Here is a 17,170-nt window from a genome sequence, read left to right as displayed (position 1 = left end):
TTAATAGCAAATTACTCCATAACAAAAGGCATTTTTGATACAAGTGAAATAGGTCTAGAGAATAAGGGAAAGAACGAAAGAACAAGGCTCAGGTTAAAAAATAAGTCCTATTCTATTCTTCTATTTCAACAAATATTAGTTTAGATAAGATAATTTTTAGAAAAATAATTCATGATAAGAGTTTATCTAAGTTCAATTACAACTATAATAAAGTCTAATAAATTTAAATTAGTTCAAATAAGTTCATATATAAAAATCAAGTGAATATAACACACCATTAAATAGATATTTACCAATTTTAATAAAAGGGTTAATGATGTTATTAAACAACCAAAATTAATCGGGCACACCTCAAATCAAAATTAAAAATGCAACATACAAATTGAGACTAGTAAGTTTCAGACTTAATAACTATTCTAAATTTTTAAGTACCAAAAATAAGGGTATTTTTCATTAAGATTAGATAATAGCCCAGTAACCTGCTACCAAACCTTTGGTTACCACAAGAAAATTAAGGGAGGTTTTGGTTTTGTTGCACCTCACTTTTGAGTACTCCATTCTTATATTGTTCGTTTTTACTAGTCTTAATCTTAAAATGTGAAACTAATTTTAATTTTCTTTTGATTATCATGTTACAGGACAAATTTTGCAAGACTATATTAGAATTTTGAAACTGAGGATATCTATAATTTACAAGGCAAGGACAACGTTCTTGAAGAAACTTACTTTGATTACTATGCATTCATTTACATCGTAGATGCAAGATTTGTACACAAAACTGAATGAGCCCCACTGTACAATTCTCGGACTCAACACCTCGGTATACATATAGTCATGTACAGCCTCAATATGGACACATTCGCACAACAAAGGATATACAGAGAGGAAAAAAAGAGAAGGGAGAGGGCACAAGACCAACTATACAAAGAATTATGAGGGCTAGTTACTTGTTTCTTCACATCCATGCACCCCATCCAGGGAACATATTGCATAGCCTCTCTGGGTCAATCGCATCCTGTATCAGCTGTTGAACCTACAACACAAAGACAGGATGTTCCAGACAAAAAAAAAAAGAAAAAAAAAGAAAAAAAAAAAAAAGGAAAAAAGAAATAAAAAGATAGGATGTTAAGATTTCTAATAGACATAACCATCTTCAAATGACCTAAAATTAGCTAATCTTTGATTTCTGTTAAGCATGCAGGTTTCTGAACATATTCAGTAAAATCTAATATGAAGTAGCTTGTAAACAAAGTCATCTGCGGGGCAGGTATCACATAAATATAAACTACATTAACTTAAGCTTGAGCATAAGGCATGCTGCAATTTAACTTTGTAGGTTTCTCATGAACTCTATCAATTTAGAGTACTTTTGTCAGTGAGCTAATAAATCTCTCTCACAGTTAGTTACAAATCAGAAGACGGTATTATACTTCTATAAAAAATCAAAAACAAGAATCCTGCTTGGTGGCCTAATAGAGGTAATTGTTCTTGTACTAGCCTTTGATTTGTTATTGGTAGTTCAGCATTAAGGATATATTGGTATGGACTTGATATAAAAGAATAAGATAAACAAAGGAATTTGACAGTGCTCTCAATCTCATTAATTGTTTCATCACATGGAACTATAGAAGAAAGACTGAGAAAATGGACAAAGGAAAGACTGAAAGATTGGGCTCGACAGCGAATGGATGTAAATATATACTGTCAATTATTACCAACTCAATTTACCTGTCCATGCACACTTCTCATTTCACCATCCTCATAGCCATCTAGTTTTTGTTTAACACGCATCAGTGCACGTGCAGCATCCTTATTCCCCTCACATTCATCTTGCGAGTCTTCCCAGCTAGTCTCTAAATCTTCATCTGTTTCCTGTCAAAGGGCAAAATACATGGTGGATGAGCATCACTTTCACATAGTAACACTGATGCGCAAATTCACTTCTAATTTATCAATAATTATCATTTTTTTTTTTTTTTTTTTGGAACTGTAATTTTCATTTATTTATACTTAGCACATGCTTGTGCAAAGGGGAAAAAATAAATATATAAAAGATTACATTATACAAAGTATAAAGGATTTCTATTACACAATATGTTAAAACAAAATTCACAAATGATGATAACTTATGTTACATGTGGTCTCGGTCTGAGTGTTATCTAGACCAGAAATAGCAGCCAGTTACCTCATGTCCACTCGAGGCATAGTTCCCAGTCTTCCCACCCAGGAGGCCAGAACACCCAGGATACAGTCTAAGGTATTTAGGGAGTGAGAGCATCTGTGATGAACATTGTTGGCTGTGGCGCATGATGGATTTGAGGTTGGGTGGGGGGGGGGGGGTGTTCTTAAAATGGTCTTTTCTAGAGCAGGTGAAAATGACCCATGCCCAATTACCCAATTAAAACTTTGAATCAGACCCAAAACAAATATAACCAGAATTTGACACAAACTGATATGATGGTTATAAAATGACATGATCCTTATTAAAACGCCTAATATTTTACTAATGTTTTATGATAACCTAATTGGCAAAAGACTGGAATGTTTGATCACCCATGATATGACCAGAATCAGATAAATTGAATTAAGCCCAGTATGACGACTCTGAAGTCTGAACAACCCTCTTGCTAGGTCGTTCTTATCAAATGCTGCGAGTTATTCAGGTTTATATATATATATATATATATATATATATATATATATATATATATATATATATATATGATCTTGATGTGGTCCACAAAACTATCAATTGTACGTTTAACTTAGCTGTGGAAAGTTGAAAGCTACTATTACTATTCCTCACTTAGTTTTGGACTGCTTTCTTGATTTGCATAAGAGAAATTACCTTTTGCCTCTGCAGTGCCTTCAGTGGAGATAGAGCCCATTTATAAAGAGGATCGTGAATGAAAACCTGCATGGCGATAAGAAGGTAACTACAAAATACTAAATTGCTTATTAAGATCCGTAAAGACAAGAGACTTTATGAGTTGGCAGTACTTCAATGATAGTCAGGAGAGCTTCTTTATTTGTTCGCATCACGGCAAGTGTTTCCTCACAACATCTTCTGAAAACACCTTCAACTCCGGTGACGCCCATCCCATCTATGATGTCTCGTGTAAGCCTGAATGGTACCTGGAAAAGATAGGTGAACTCACACAATCAAGCAGAGAATAATAACACAGGTACACCATAGTAATTAAAAAAAGCAATGAATTCATAGACAAACCCTCTCTGGTGTTTTAAGCATCAAGCCCTGTTCAAAAGCTACACCAAGATCAATATGAACAACTTCTGCAGTAGCCTGATCAATTAATATATTCATAGAATGTCGATCTCCCAGTCCAACAATGTAGCCTACCTATAAAAGAGAAAGTTTGTGAGCATAAAAAATTCTCTAGAAGATAAAACTCACTGTTTGCAGCTGAAGCAATTAGCAGCCTAGATAGTTAACAATACACTCAAGTACGTAAATGAAGAGAAAATGTAAGGTGTACAGCAGCACTTGCAAGGGAAAGAATCTCCTTAATCTTTTAATTGGTCTAGTGGAAGTTTACCCTAGAAAGTATATAGAAATTTCATAACTACAGGTATTTTGAAGCCAATCAGGTCAATGCAGTTAAGAGGTTGATTGAACATATATTAACTATTTTTATCAGCTAATATACTCCACTGGTAGGGCTCAGGGTTAAAACAAAAATCTTGGTGCGTACATGTTATCATCCAATGATGTCACCTTCATTTCAACTCTGTTAGAATCTTTTGAGAATTTTTCCATTACAATTGATTTTCATTAAGGTTTGAAGCCAAGGCCCAACTAAAAATAGTTACTATGATGGCTTAAGTTATTTATACGGTAAAGATTTATGTGTATTAAAAAAGAGGTTAAATTTGTCTACTACAATCAAATGTATCTGACAGAATTCATCTTCACTGATACAATAGATCTATAGACCCCCTTGTTGAAGAAAGCAATAAAACACGACATGAAAGAGGGTATGAAGAATGTTCAGCAATGATTGTAGCTTTGCAATGATCATAGCTTTGCAGAAAAGGAATTTTTAAATTTGATTTGATTGATATGTAGCTATTAGATTATCTCTTGTTGATGTTCCATGACTTTATCAACTAATCAATTTATTTAAAATGTCAAAACGAGAGATAGGAATCCTCAATTCCTCACCATTGAGCTGGCTGCCACACTCCGAGTGTAAGCCAATCTTTTCTCAAACCAATCAGCTGGCTGCAAAAATCTTTCAAGAAAGAAGAAATGCATGACAGGCCTGCAATAATTGTCACGTCAGCCAGATAGAGCCCCCAATTTCTAAGCAGATTATCTGAAGGTAACCAGTACCTGAAATTTTCAGACACTTCCTGAAATGCCTTGCGCTTATCTTTCACCTATAAGAATCAATTACATAGATTTAATCAAGATGTTCAACTTTTGAAAGTTGAACTGGAGCAAAACTTAGAATAGGATGCAACAAAAGACTTACATTCATCATGTGCTCCCGACATTTAGAAAATGGCCAATCTCCTGCACCATAGCGCCCATGTGCACCTCCATTACGTGAGCTGACAAGCAATAAACATTTGAGATTTATCATAACTCAAAACATACATGGAGTAGGATAATCTATTGCACATCAAACTTACCTTCCTATAAGATATTCACCCAGGGGAAGAGTACCATCTACCCACTCAATAATACCCGCACTAGGAGTAAAAGGGACAACCTGCACAGCCCTCTCAATATTAGTCAAAGAGAACCTCATCTTAAACTTTTGCACTGACAGATACCAGTAAGCCAGATACTTTGCCTACCATATTCAACTTTTAGTCATTTTATGAGCTTAAATCACCTTCATGAAGAGACACACTCTGATATCATTTATTTTGGGAAGAAGAAACAAATTTAAAATACCTTAGAACAGAAGGTACATACCTTGTATGTGCGTACTCCTAATTTTCTTTTCCACGTGTCTTGATTATTATATAAAAATGTGTTGACCAAGCCAAAAAATTGCTCCATGACCTGTTAGCCACAGAGGAAAAGATGTCTAACAATAAAAACCAAATAAATATATAAACACAGGAATAAGAATTGTAGCAAGTAAATGATATCTGCAGCAGAAACTTCAGACTTCATGATTAGTATCAAAGATTGCTTCAGCCAAGGTTTGCCAATATATATGTTTCTGGAACTGAAAAACTTTCAAGACAAAATGCTCCTGATTAAACAGGAGATTGTTTTTATTCAAATTACAACATCTAAGAGGAGAGATAAAAAAGATAATTAGTTATTGTGTATTATGTTCTTCTTTTGATAGGAAATTATATACTTCGTATGTACTAGCCAAAAGCTCATTACATATTTGCAAAATTAGAAAACAACCACACAATAAAGGACTACGAGCAATAACATAGTATTTCCCTGAGAGAACCGAAAATTAAAGATTTTCAGTCCAACATTATCTTCATCTTCATCTACACAAATTATTCAAATTATTTTTTGAGAAAGTAGCCTGGAAGTCAGGAATAAAGTTACAATGACAGAAAAGAAAGTTAAAATTATTGGTCTCATCCACCATGTCAAATGACAATGTCAGGGGAAGTATATGCTAAAAGCATAAGAAATGAGGACCAGAACATCATCACATATGCAAACAGTTATGAATGGGAAAAAAAAAAAAAAAATCAAATAGACAAATCAAGATTTAAGAAGCAGATAAGATAACAAAAAATTACGAGTGAAAGATGTACAAAAAGATGAGATAAAGAACTGAAACTTCAGGTTGAACAAAATACCGCATCTTGTCTCAGATCATCATTTCCAGATTTTGCCAATTGCCTATATATTTTACCATCAGAACCATAGCACTCAACCACTTTTGGAGCATTGATACCATTCATCACTCTACACAAGGCAAGTTCATCAACTTGATGATTATAAACATGATCAAATACTGATCAGAAGTAACAGGAACAACAAACTTGAGATTTAAAGTTCATTGAACATACACAACAGAATCACCCAATCCTTTGAAGTAGGGAAACGTCCCTTCACTATATTGACAACTACGGTCAACAGAGACATTGGACGTCAACACTGGTACCTGATATTCAGCATAGCAGATTTATTATTAAGCAAACTTACAATCTATTTACTGTATGCAACCAAGAATTATGGTATTGGTATTGTTTCTTCAAAAAAAAAAAAAAAAAGGAATTATGGTATTGAACATACAAGTTCAAGTTCCCGGACACTTCGAATATCTCTTGGAAGGCCAACCTTCCTGTTGGTATCCTGTTAACAAAATAAGATTCAGTAATCTTTTAAAAAGCTACCATTACAATTTATATTCAGATTGTTACAGAGCTCAAAAAATTCAAGGGTTTAAATCTAGGATATCAAAGGGGAAGAAGAGGAACAAACCTCTCTCTTTGTCTCTAACTCGGCTAGTCTAATATAAATCTCCACCAGTTGTTTCATCTATATGACACATAAATCATCAAAACAGCTTGTCAATATTGGCGAACCCATTCGTATAGTGAACATCTACATAATTGTACTTTAATCAAACCTTGGAGCTCATACCAAACTGGCAACTTGAAAGGGTCAACAACAAAATGGTCGCCTACACTACTTAATTATAGTACATGTTTACCTGTCTAATAACGTTCCCATGATGTGATAGTAACTCTTTCAAAAGATTTTCTGCGGCAACCTTTTTATCTACATCAACCACATACGAGTTTCTACTGCGTTGTTTGTCCTTTATCCGGTCACCATTTGCAAGAGCCAAAAGCTGATTCCAAGAGATAAATGATACAGTGGTGAGGTGAAGGGGAAAAAAACAAGGGATCACCTTAAGTGGAAATTATTGAACCCCAACCCCCCCCCCCCCCCCCCCCCCCCCCAAAAAAAAAAAAAAAAAAAAAAAGAAGTATACAAAATTGAGAATATGCTATGAAATGGAAAGGCTGAAAACAACAATGCCCTTTTCCCTGAACCTATATAATATCATTACAGAGAATACAGGATACAATATACCTGCAGTAAGGTGTGATATGGGTGCTCAATGGCCATTTTCTTCACTAGTGAAGCCAAAGCAAACTGCATGATTTATTAGGTAGTCAGTCAGCTATATTGTAAAAAGAGCTCTCGCATCTATAATTTATTAAGCTGACTTGTAATTGGGTGTTGAACAGAAGCATATACTTAGACTTAACTTGAAAAAGGAGACTGTTCTAATTCTAAATAATGCTGCGTGGGAAGTGTAAGATAAGTGAAAATAGAATCTACAAGTCTATTGATCCCTATATATATGAAACTAAGAGCATAACAGTAGTTTCTATCAAATCACATCCACCATCGCCATAACTATCCTACACTCTACTCTGTCCTCTCTCTCCTGCAGAATAATAAAAGCTAACACTATTCTCTTTTTTTATATACTATGTTTCTTGAGTTGACGTTATACATATCTTCACAAGGAACACTCTCAAAATAGCAGAATATTTAAGATCTATGCTAAAAGCTTATTCACAGCGAATGTGCCTAGTAATGGAGGGGTCAAAAAGAAGGAATCCATCATTTCCAAGTAAGCTTGGAAAGGGGAAAAAAATAAATTGAAATACTTCGTGTGAATTACAGTTGTTTCATTTGACCGGTTACTATAGTTCTGTGTCACTGGTGGATGAAGTTTTCATTCGGTCAGAGAAACAAAGAAGTTTAATATATTAATCAGAATGGTGGGCTGGCCAAGGGTGTGTTGCCATTTGCAGAATGGAGGTTAATTCTTGAAAATTACTCCGTATGAACATGAACGTTGGTCATAATTCAAAAAGTTTATCAGGAGAAATAGACACTCTTGAACAAAGTTATCAGGAGAAAGACCGGCTACTTTAGAAAGAATGTAGGATGCTACTGCAAGAGTAGCATCAATAATAACATGCGGTAACCCAAAGACGCCATTTATGGAACCAACTCAACTGAGGCCTTTTCTGTGATTATGATTGCAGCTGACTTTTTTCTATGCACGTTGAAAATACAAGTCTCTCCAAAGGTTGGGTTGTTTCGTTTTGCAGAGAATTATTCTCTACTTATGATGCTCGACCCTAGTGCGGCGGGCATGGTTCAAACTTACAAGTCTCTAGAGGTGATCAAGATGGGCCTGACTTTTGGCGGGCTATGGACATGCATTTTAAACATTTTTATTTAATACTTTTGGCTGGTCCAAAATAGCCCGAAAAGCCCGGTCTAAATTTATGGGTTTTGGGTAAACATTTTCAGCCCAAACCCTGGCTCGGCCCAACTTAGTGAGACGATTTTTAATCCTCCGGCCTGCCCTTTGATCACCTCTACAAGTGTTCAGAATGAACATGTAAACAAAGATGCTTTCCCTTGAAGTGTTCAAATCTCTAAATTAATCTAAGATCTCAAATATCCTCACATCATAGGTCTCTCCAGGACTTTTGGCATCAATTATACAAAAATCTATCTGCAAAAGCCCAAAAACTAGTAGACAGTGTTGTTGATGCTGAAGTATGCATTCTGGTATACCTGAAAGCTATGGGGACCTTGAACTTCTTTTGTGCTGCCCATCCTAGATGCAATCTGGTAGACAAGTGGTATAAATTTGTATGACTGAACCTACAAACATGAATTTTAAAATTAACAAATATGATTGCGAAATTATGACAGATTAAAATTACAGAATAATAGTCCTGAGGAAACTGAAATACAAAATAAAAAAGCTGGCAGTCAATCACAATGCACATGTATCATGACAAAAATGGATCCACAACAACGCAAAATGAAACTGTCTTTCTTGATATCACTTTCACGCCGTGTAGGCTTTCTACCTCCAGGTAGCATTGAGTATAGGGGATGGGATGATTTCAGTTAGGCATAAATACAGGATAAAGCTTTTAGGATTCGCTTGGAGATGAAGCAAAAGGGCTAGTAAGAGGAGAGATTAGGTAATAAGAGAATATATATAATGAGAAAGCCAATAAACCATCATGATTTGAAACAATCCATTTTACAGACAAGAAGCCATCTCATATCATTTTTGTATTTGTTCCCTCTAATTTTCTATGGGTTAATTAATATTTACCTTGACAGCCTATCGATAGAAAATAAAATGAAAACTAATGATTCTAATACATTTTAAATTAACCTTTTGAGTTCCAGATATTCATTGGAGAATTCTAAATTGTTTTCAGAAAAAAACTAGCAAAGCACAAGTCTAGATCCCTCATGATTACACTATTTGCACGCCTTGGAACTTAGGAAGAGAGGGCACAAACTAGAATACCAGACAGAAGAAACGATTAGATGTCAAACAATCATACATTCACTTGTATAAGATTGAGCTTCTAAGCGCTGACATATGATTAATACACTAATATTGCTTTGCAATGACATTTACATACCTCATTAACAGTGTTGACCATTGCCTTAATAACATTTTGCCTAGAAGAGAGGCCAAACCAGATAGAAACAAGTCGGAATACCTGAAATAATCATAGAAACTAGATAGATTACTGCTAGCATAGGAGTCAATCAGGCATACGAGAAAAAACTAAAGTGTGTGCCTCGACACAACATTCCAGCAACTACATAAATAATTTTGTAATAATTAGAGGTTAGATAATGATCAAGTTGTAATTATAACTAGAATTTGGGTCACAATTGAATTATTTGTATCTTTAAATTTATTTAGCAGATATAATTTCTACAACATATATCACAGATTCATATGAAATGTACTTAGAAACAAGATTTATTTATGGTATATTGATATATTTACTTAACAAATCTAAATTACATGATCAAACTTTCAAAAGAATAGAAAAATAATGAGACCATATAACTTGAATTATATTAATCCCTTCGTCCCATAATGATGAGTACATTTCTCACATGTGCTACCACTTTTGCATTTAGTGAGAGAAAGTGATGGACTGCATAAATGGGAAAATGTAAATTGGTGCAAAAATCCAAAAACATGTCAACATCTTTGTTATAGTACAATTTTTGGTACAAAAAGGTAGGACAAGATTTATAAGGGTATAATTGTCTAAAACCACATGACAAAAATGGAATGATTCACAAATGGGCACAAATTTTTGGGACACCTGAAAAGGAGTACATGGACATTTTTATGGGACGGAGGGAGTATCATTTATATATAAAAATGATGTAGATAGCATTTAAGAAAGTATATTTGTAAAAAAATACTCCCTATCTTTGGTTCTAATTGCATCACTTTGATTGACACATTTTCCAAGACACAACTTTGACACTTGATAGCTTTAATTGTCTATTAATAAAATACAAAGAAAGTTGAAATTATGAAAATAACTATTGTGAATAATCAAACAATAGTATATGAATAATAGACTAGTAAAAGCGATGCATTTACAAGAAAACAAAGGATGCATAAACAAAAAAAAAATCATATGATTATAGTAAGTAATATTCCCTTGAGAGAATATTTATTCACCAAAATACATAAGAAAAGCCATTATCTTCCTCATTGAGAGAATATTCACCTAAATTCTTAGATACTCCTCATCACATGGGATTTTATCATATTGTTCTAAAGTGTTTTAATTTATCAGTTTTTGATGAATTGCATAAAAAAAAACAAACGAATTATGGTGGAATTCATAGCAAAGGCGTCATATTTTTCTCACTGTTAACCCGTTGTCTCTTTCTCCCTTTTCCCCCGTCTTTCTGTGCAGAAGCAATTCAGAAACCATCACTCATCAACAATTTAAAAAGCATCACATATTTTCAGCTTATTTCCCCCCGCCCCCCTTTCTTACCCTCTCTCTACAACTAAAGACATGACAATAAACTGGCAAGCTCCAGCGTCGGAAGTTCCTCTAGGGTTTGACATGTATGTTTATCACAAAAGAAGAGAAGAATAGAAACGTCCAAGCATTAAGTACCAGAGCACAACAAATTGAAAACTAACCACTCTGACATCGTATTTTTCCCCTAAGATGAGGCAATATTTATATCCATCAAGTGCCAGGTTCAAAAATTTATCTCTGTCATCCTGAAACATAAAATAAAAATGTCTCAGAAGCTGGATATTGAGAATGAATCACACTTTCTATACAAAGGTTTATGCTTATAAAGGCGGAAACAAAATTACTACAGAAGATTAAATGGTGGAATTCATAGTTACAACCACCTGTTATATGGCTGATGAAGTACAACAGTGAAAATATTTGTAGCAGAACTTTCACATTAGACAAGCAGTAACACTACTGCTGTATGTAATTTTCCTTTCATCTCATTGCTATTGTCAATACATCCATTTTTTCTGCCCAGTTACATTATCAAAATTGCACTTAACAAGAGTATTTGATGTGCTCTAGTGGAAAGTATTTTAGCTCCAAATGAGTTGTTAATCACATTCAACATTAACTTCCATATATCCTTAAGCTCTGACTATATGCATGTGATGCAGGAAATACTACAATGCATCTCAATCATCACTTTCTCTGGCAAGCACAAGTAGGCAGCCCATACCGCCAGATATACCGAACATCAACTTTAAGTGCAGATATAATCCAACATGCACATGATATGACAGATACAGCATTTAGTTACAAAGAAGAAACAAAAATCTGAAAATTTGCAGTTACAAAATACCTGTAATTTTTCAGCAACCTCAGTGTCCAAAGCAAGTTGCTTTTGCAAATCCTGTATTTTTAGTGAATAGTCTGTTTTCTCCCCCTATACAGCAGAAAAAAATAAGTGTTAAGGAAAGGGATGAGGAACGAATATACTCTATATTTATCATCTATATGTACAATAGACCAGTAAACAGTGCTAACTTGCCTTTGTTGAACTCCTGAATCTCTTAATGAGAGCCTCCAATTCCATTTTCTGCATTAAAATAAATTTCATGAGTTAATTCACTTTGCTTGGTATATTGCATTCTAAGTTCTAACAAGATTAAATTAGTACCTTGTGTTTCCTTAAACGCAAACCAGCTTGCCATTCGCTGGAATTCAGCCTTTCTTCATGACTTCTAAATAGTGCATCTGCATAATGTGCAAGATGGAAATGTGCCTGGCATTTTTTGTCCACAGATTTCCTGTTGAAAGCTTTGAGCTCCTCAGCAAATGTCACAGCACGCTTCAAGTACTTTTCCAAAATTGTCCTCGAGCTGCATCCAGTTCAACTATAAGATGCCTACAGAATAGAAAATGTTCATATACAGGAGACACATGCATGATATTATGACTGACTTGCTAGATCGAGTTTCTGCAAGCCACTTGCCAACCAAACGATGTACATCTGATGCATCTTCATTTGATTGGTTCTCTTCTGCAATATATTTTGCAAGGTTGATAGCCATCTCTTGCCGACCTTGTGCTCTCAGAAGTTTGGCCTCTTCAAGCTGCAAACACAAATTCAGTAACACAATTGTAGGTAATGACCTTTCAGGTTTCAATGACACCTTAGATTTTTGGTATCAGACTCCACACTGTTCTCGAATGTAACCTTGTGACATAGTATTACCACATTCTTTGAAGTTACTGATCAAGTAATTTTTACTGATATTTTTAAAAACTTGAACTTATTTTGCTTAACTGAACTTAGATTACTTTTACTGAATTCAATATGTTTAAAGTGAAGAGAACAAGGCCTAATAATAGCATAAAAAGGCCATTAAGTGCTTCTAAAGAAACACAATTAAATGCTTGTCATCATTTCTCTTGAAAACATCTCTCTCCATGGTCAAAATTCTATTATTGACAGCTTCATAATGCTTCTTGACGTCACCTAATGCTTACTAGCTCCTGTAATGCTTGCCATGTTCACTTAAAGAGGTCGGCTAGAAGTTTGTGGGCAATCGATTTTCCCATGTTTTGGTTAATATAATAATGATATACTCTATTAAAAAATTTTCTCCCTTACCCAGGAAATATATTTTCTTAATCTGCTCCATAATCATAGACTTCCCACTGCCTTGTGTCCCTCGTACTCAGTGCATCTCAGGCAAATTCTCATATTTTTGAACTGATAAGAACAAGCACATCAATGTTGCCTGGTAATACAACTATCCATATTCCAAAAGTTAAGCTGATATATTGTTAGGTCCAGATCAGGAAAAGTGTCTCTATAGCAAATTCGCAGCACAAGTGGTAACTGGTAAGTTTAGAAATGAACCAGCCCAGCCTACATACTGTTGAAGAAGTGAAGGGTTTAATTTCCAATTTGTTTTTAAGTTATTGCATCTAATCAATAGTCAACAAATTTAGTCCCTTCTCCCCCCCCCCTCCCTTTTCACCAAATTTTAAACTGATATGGTGTTTTTTCTTCTTTCAAAAAACATTTTATACTTCAGTTTAACAAAGAGTAAATTAAATTTTTTACCCTGCCATGCCAGTACAAACTTGTATTTTGGCCACCCAATTCCATGCACATGAATTTGAATTCATGTAAAGATGCAGCAGCTTGAGAGAACATAGTACCCTATCAATAAATAAATCATTAGTAAACAAATTGACAAAAAATTCTGACAAGAAAACATAGTATTTTATTTTACGAGTAAAACCTTGCGAAGAACAGATGAAGATTGCAGAAGATGCTGAACTGTACAATCCTTACAACCCAAAATTTGGAGCAGGACTTTTCTGAATGCTACAAATGGCTCTAACAAGTTCATGTGCAGTTGTGTCTGCTTCACAATGTACTTCCACTGTGCATTCAGACTTGATAGCTACATTATAAGAAAGAAAAGTGTGATAACCAGTTTTATGACCATATATATGACTACAGCCCAGTAGAAAACGATCCCCCTTTTCTTACAAAGAAATTATGAAAGTTAAAAATGCTCCTCCGAAAGTATGCTACTCCCTCCGCCAGTTTTCATTCTTTACGCTTTGACTAATATCTTCAACTTTTTAGTACTTTGACTTTAATAATTCACTATTATAAATTTCAAAATTATATCATGTGGGATCTTGTTAGATACGGCTTGAAATGAATTTTCTAAATATCAACTTTTCAGAATTTTTACTCATATCATATTGAATAAATACGCGGTCAAAGATAAGCATTAGATACCGTGAACTCCAAAGCGCAAAGAATAAAAAGTGACGGAGAGAATAGTTTACACTGAGTGTCCTAATATGAAGGCATTGTTGGACTTGCAAGTCATAGTAGCTAATAATGCTATGAGGATGAAGACTGTGGGGGTATAGAAGAGAAAGAACCTAGTTGATTTATCAAGACAAAGCATTATTTTTACCGGATAATATGTTTTGATGCAAATGATGATTTTTTTATCCAACTCTATTGCAGATGCATCCTTATTGATTCTATTCACACTTCTCATGGATAGGCAAGAAGCTATAATAACAATTGTCTTCAGGAATATCTTACTACAAAGAACTGACGGTGATTGTAACACACACATTAACCCTTTGTCTAGAGAAAACCAAAAAAGAGCTATAAGATAGCCTCAAGTACCTCATCCAACACTGGAAAAGTGGGTTCAGAAAGCACATTACACTTATCTTGCCAGGAACTTGTACTGTTACACATTGGTCTCCATCTCAAATCCCATGTCATGCCCAGATGATCTAGGATCTGCATAGTGTGAATAGGGAATACATATATTAGGGTCTATCCAATTGTCCTCTTCAACTACTTCTGATCAAAAAATATGGAATTTCAACTCTGCGATGTGCACAACATAGTTGAAGGTTCACAATAATACAAGGCTAAACCTTTGGAAATCCATCTAACATTGGGTTAAAGGGAAGATATACAACAGTGGAAAAATTGGAAATGGAAAGAAAGATGAGCATCAAATAACTAAGGTATATACCACTTGGCATTGTAACTGCTGTTCTATGATGTGCAGACCTTAAAACAGTAAATTAACTTTACCAGAGCATATACCTGTAGTTTAACTATTGTCGAGTAGATGTACTCTGTGCTCTCCTCACTTGCATGATAAAGAGACAATGCAAGCTCCTAAACACATAAAATTGTAAGTGAGTTGCCTATGTCCCTATATTGCATTAATATGCTGCCTGTCATAACAGAAAATCAGACATATTTATGACCTGTTTGGAATCCTTCAGTTCTTTATAATATTCACGGGAATCCCCTTCTTGCAATGCCCTTAAACAGCTGATCATATAAAGTAGAGGCACAATATTAATCAAGAGAATGAAAACTCTTACTCTTTCTTTGCAAGTCAGGGCACCCCATCAGTATAAATAGGATACGGTTGTGCAAATCTTACATTCCAGAGTCTGTTGGGTTAAAATGTAGCTACAACAAACACATGTACATCGAAAAGAATAATTGCGCGGCAAGTAGGTGTGTATGTGCAATGATGAGTGTGTGCATGTGCTGGTGCATGTGTGGGAGGGTGCACAACTGAATACATCAAAAAGAGAAATCCATATGGCATGCATTGATGAGCAGAAAGATTGTTGAAATTTAAATAATAAGGAAAAAGGAATAAAACCATTTCAAATATTCATTAACTTTTTAGTTAGGCGGAAAGAACCAAAGTAAAAAAATCTTAAGATAATAAATATTTATACCTTGAACTTTATCAGAAATTATATGTGCTTATAGGGGCCTGAGGTAGGCTTTTACAGAGTGCTGCCTAGACGAATCCTTGTACCAAAAAAAAGTCTCACGTGGAAATTTACATGGTACCTCTCTAGTTTTGGCAATTCTATTTTGTACAAATTGATATACATTGTTCTCATGGTACCCCTTTGAACTGTTCATCTTGCCCCTGAACAAAGTTCAATTGCTCACGGAGCGCTTCTCTTTTATCCATCAGCCCATCAATTTTTTTGAACTGCTCAGTCATGTACTTATCGGACGATGCTAAGTTGCGGTGCACGAAGCACACTGACTTTAAAGCAAAAAGATTGAAGACAGACACAGGGGCGGAATTCAAGTCGGAACTCAAATACACAATTATACCCAGAGAATAGAGACTTTGTTGCTTGGATGAAGCTGCGAGAGACCCGCCAAAAGGGCTCTATTAGATACTATGTGAAGGAATATTCAGCAATAATGTTGGACATCCTATACATGAATGAGGACTGTTTGTTCAACTTTATTAACAGTTTGAATAAATAGGCACAACAAGAGATTTTGAGTATCGGCAAAACATGGTGAAGCCCAAAATCCAAGTGTACCATGTGAAAAGTAATAATCATTGGGTATCAATTAACCAAAACTAGACAGGTGTCATATAAAATATTCAAGTACCTTCACATTCATTGTCAGGTTTGATGAAGAGTAGTTACCTATGCAGGTTTTGATTGAAACGGTCACTTCTAGAAAACTGGTTTGAAGCTATTGAAGTGTCTCCTATGTTAAACATAGAGAAGTCCCAGTTGCCAGAACGCCAAGCAGCCTCATACTAAATATAATTAAAAGAAGCAAATCAATTAAAAGAATTAGCATTAATAAGCATAATGAGATAACAACTTTAAAAACAATCTCAAAGCTCATCAAGTTCCTTCATATAATCAGACAAACCTGCAGTTCCACAAACTCCAAATCATGTTGGAACTCCCCTCTACAAGAAGCCAACCCTTGACAATACAAATCAAGTGTATGGGCACACCCAATTTGTTGCAGAGATTTAATGACCCCTTTGTATGGCTTTCTTTGCTTCACCCCTAATTCTGCTTCCGATAAAGACACACTAGAAGTTGCCCGACAGCTTTCATCAGTTGAGTACTTTGGATAATTCTCCAACGAATCTAACCTCACTTGTAAATCATAATATTTGAGAGCCTTGCTCCAGTTGCCCTCATGTTCGAAGGTCAGAATTTGAGAGGTCAGCTTCACAAAAATCCCACAACAGGAAATATTAATCAGTTCTAACTATGAGCTAATTGCACTCTTTCATCAGTATTTGAAATTTACATTAAACGCAGGGTGGCAGAGATTTAACTAGAATTCAGATAATCAAAAAGCATTTCATCATAGCAATTTCTTCAATTTCTACCACTATATATCTTGGATTCTAAAATAAAGGGAAGGCCAAAGTTTTGTGAGAATTGTGACAAAGCTTCTTATAAAGAAAATGAGCATTCTCCCTCTAATCTTAGAATAGATGCATATGTTGAGCAATATACTCCCTTC

At 34.8% G+C, this 17,170-nt stretch overlaps 1 protein-coding gene across 3 annotated transcripts in view; it reads right to left on the bottom strand.

The window, feature by feature from the left end:
• Window positions 1-709: 709 nt before the first annotated feature.
• Window positions 710-17,170, bottom strand: part of LOC110686636 (serine/threonine-protein kinase ATM-like) — a 47,419-nt gene continuing 30,958 nt past the window's right edge. For 2 of the 3 annotated variants that reach the window (XM_021863237.1, XM_021863238.1), the window contains exons 50-79: window positions 16,559-16,867; window positions 16,324-16,439; window positions 15,112-15,178; window positions 14,945-15,019; window positions 14,510-14,629; window positions 13,593-13,757; window positions 13,412-13,510; window positions 12,280-12,431; window positions 11,996-12,197; window positions 11,867-11,914; window positions 11,678-11,761; window positions 10,992-11,075; window positions 9,442-9,522; window positions 8,567-8,656; window positions 7,055-7,117; window positions 6,669-6,809; window positions 6,437-6,493; window positions 6,248-6,307; window positions 6,022-6,116; window positions 5,809-5,917; window positions 4,946-5,035; window positions 4,657-4,736; window positions 4,497-4,575; window positions 4,355-4,401; window positions 4,184-4,283; window positions 3,230-3,361; window positions 3,001-3,135; window positions 2,849-2,914; window positions 1,729-1,872; window positions 710-1,033 (exon numbers count right to left, since the gene is read on the bottom strand). In XM_021863237.1, the coding sequence (XP_021718929.1) occupies window positions 956-1,033; window positions 1,729-1,872; window positions 2,849-2,914; window positions 3,001-3,135; window positions 3,230-3,361; window positions 4,184-4,283; window positions 4,355-4,401; window positions 4,497-4,575; window positions 4,657-4,736; window positions 4,946-5,035; window positions 5,809-5,917; window positions 6,022-6,116; window positions 6,248-6,307; window positions 6,437-6,493; window positions 6,669-6,809; window positions 7,055-7,117; window positions 8,567-8,656; window positions 9,442-9,522; window positions 10,992-11,075; window positions 11,678-11,761; window positions 11,867-11,914; window positions 11,996-12,197; window positions 12,280-12,431; window positions 13,412-13,510; window positions 13,593-13,757; window positions 14,510-14,629; window positions 14,945-15,019; window positions 15,112-15,178; window positions 16,324-16,439; window positions 16,559-16,867 (3,168 nt within the window). In that variant the 3' untranslated portion in view covers window positions 710-955. Of the gene's footprint in view, window positions 1,034-1,728; window positions 1,873-2,848; window positions 2,915-3,000; window positions 3,136-3,229; window positions 3,362-4,183; window positions 4,284-4,354; window positions 4,402-4,496; window positions 4,576-4,656; window positions 4,737-4,945; window positions 5,036-5,808; window positions 5,940-6,021; window positions 6,117-6,247; window positions 6,308-6,436; window positions 6,494-6,668; window positions 6,810-7,054; window positions 7,118-8,566; window positions 8,657-9,441; window positions 9,523-10,991; window positions 11,076-11,677; window positions 11,762-11,866; window positions 11,915-11,995; window positions 12,198-12,279; window positions 12,432-13,411; window positions 13,511-13,592; window positions 13,758-14,509; window positions 14,630-14,944; window positions 15,020-15,111; window positions 15,179-16,323; window positions 16,440-16,558; window positions 16,868-17,170 lie in introns of those variants that run through there. The other variant, XM_021863239.1, reaches the window with a different exon arrangement.

Source organism: Chenopodium quinoa, unplaced genomic scaffold (genome assembly GCF_001683475.1).
Source record: "Chenopodium quinoa cultivar QQ74 unplaced genomic scaffold, ASM168347v1, whole genome shotgun sequence".
Lineage (NCBI taxonomy): Eukaryota > Viridiplantae > Streptophyta > Magnoliopsida > Caryophyllales > Amaranthaceae > Chenopodium > Chenopodium quinoa.
This window is presented reverse-complemented; position numbering and strand designations above follow the sequence as displayed.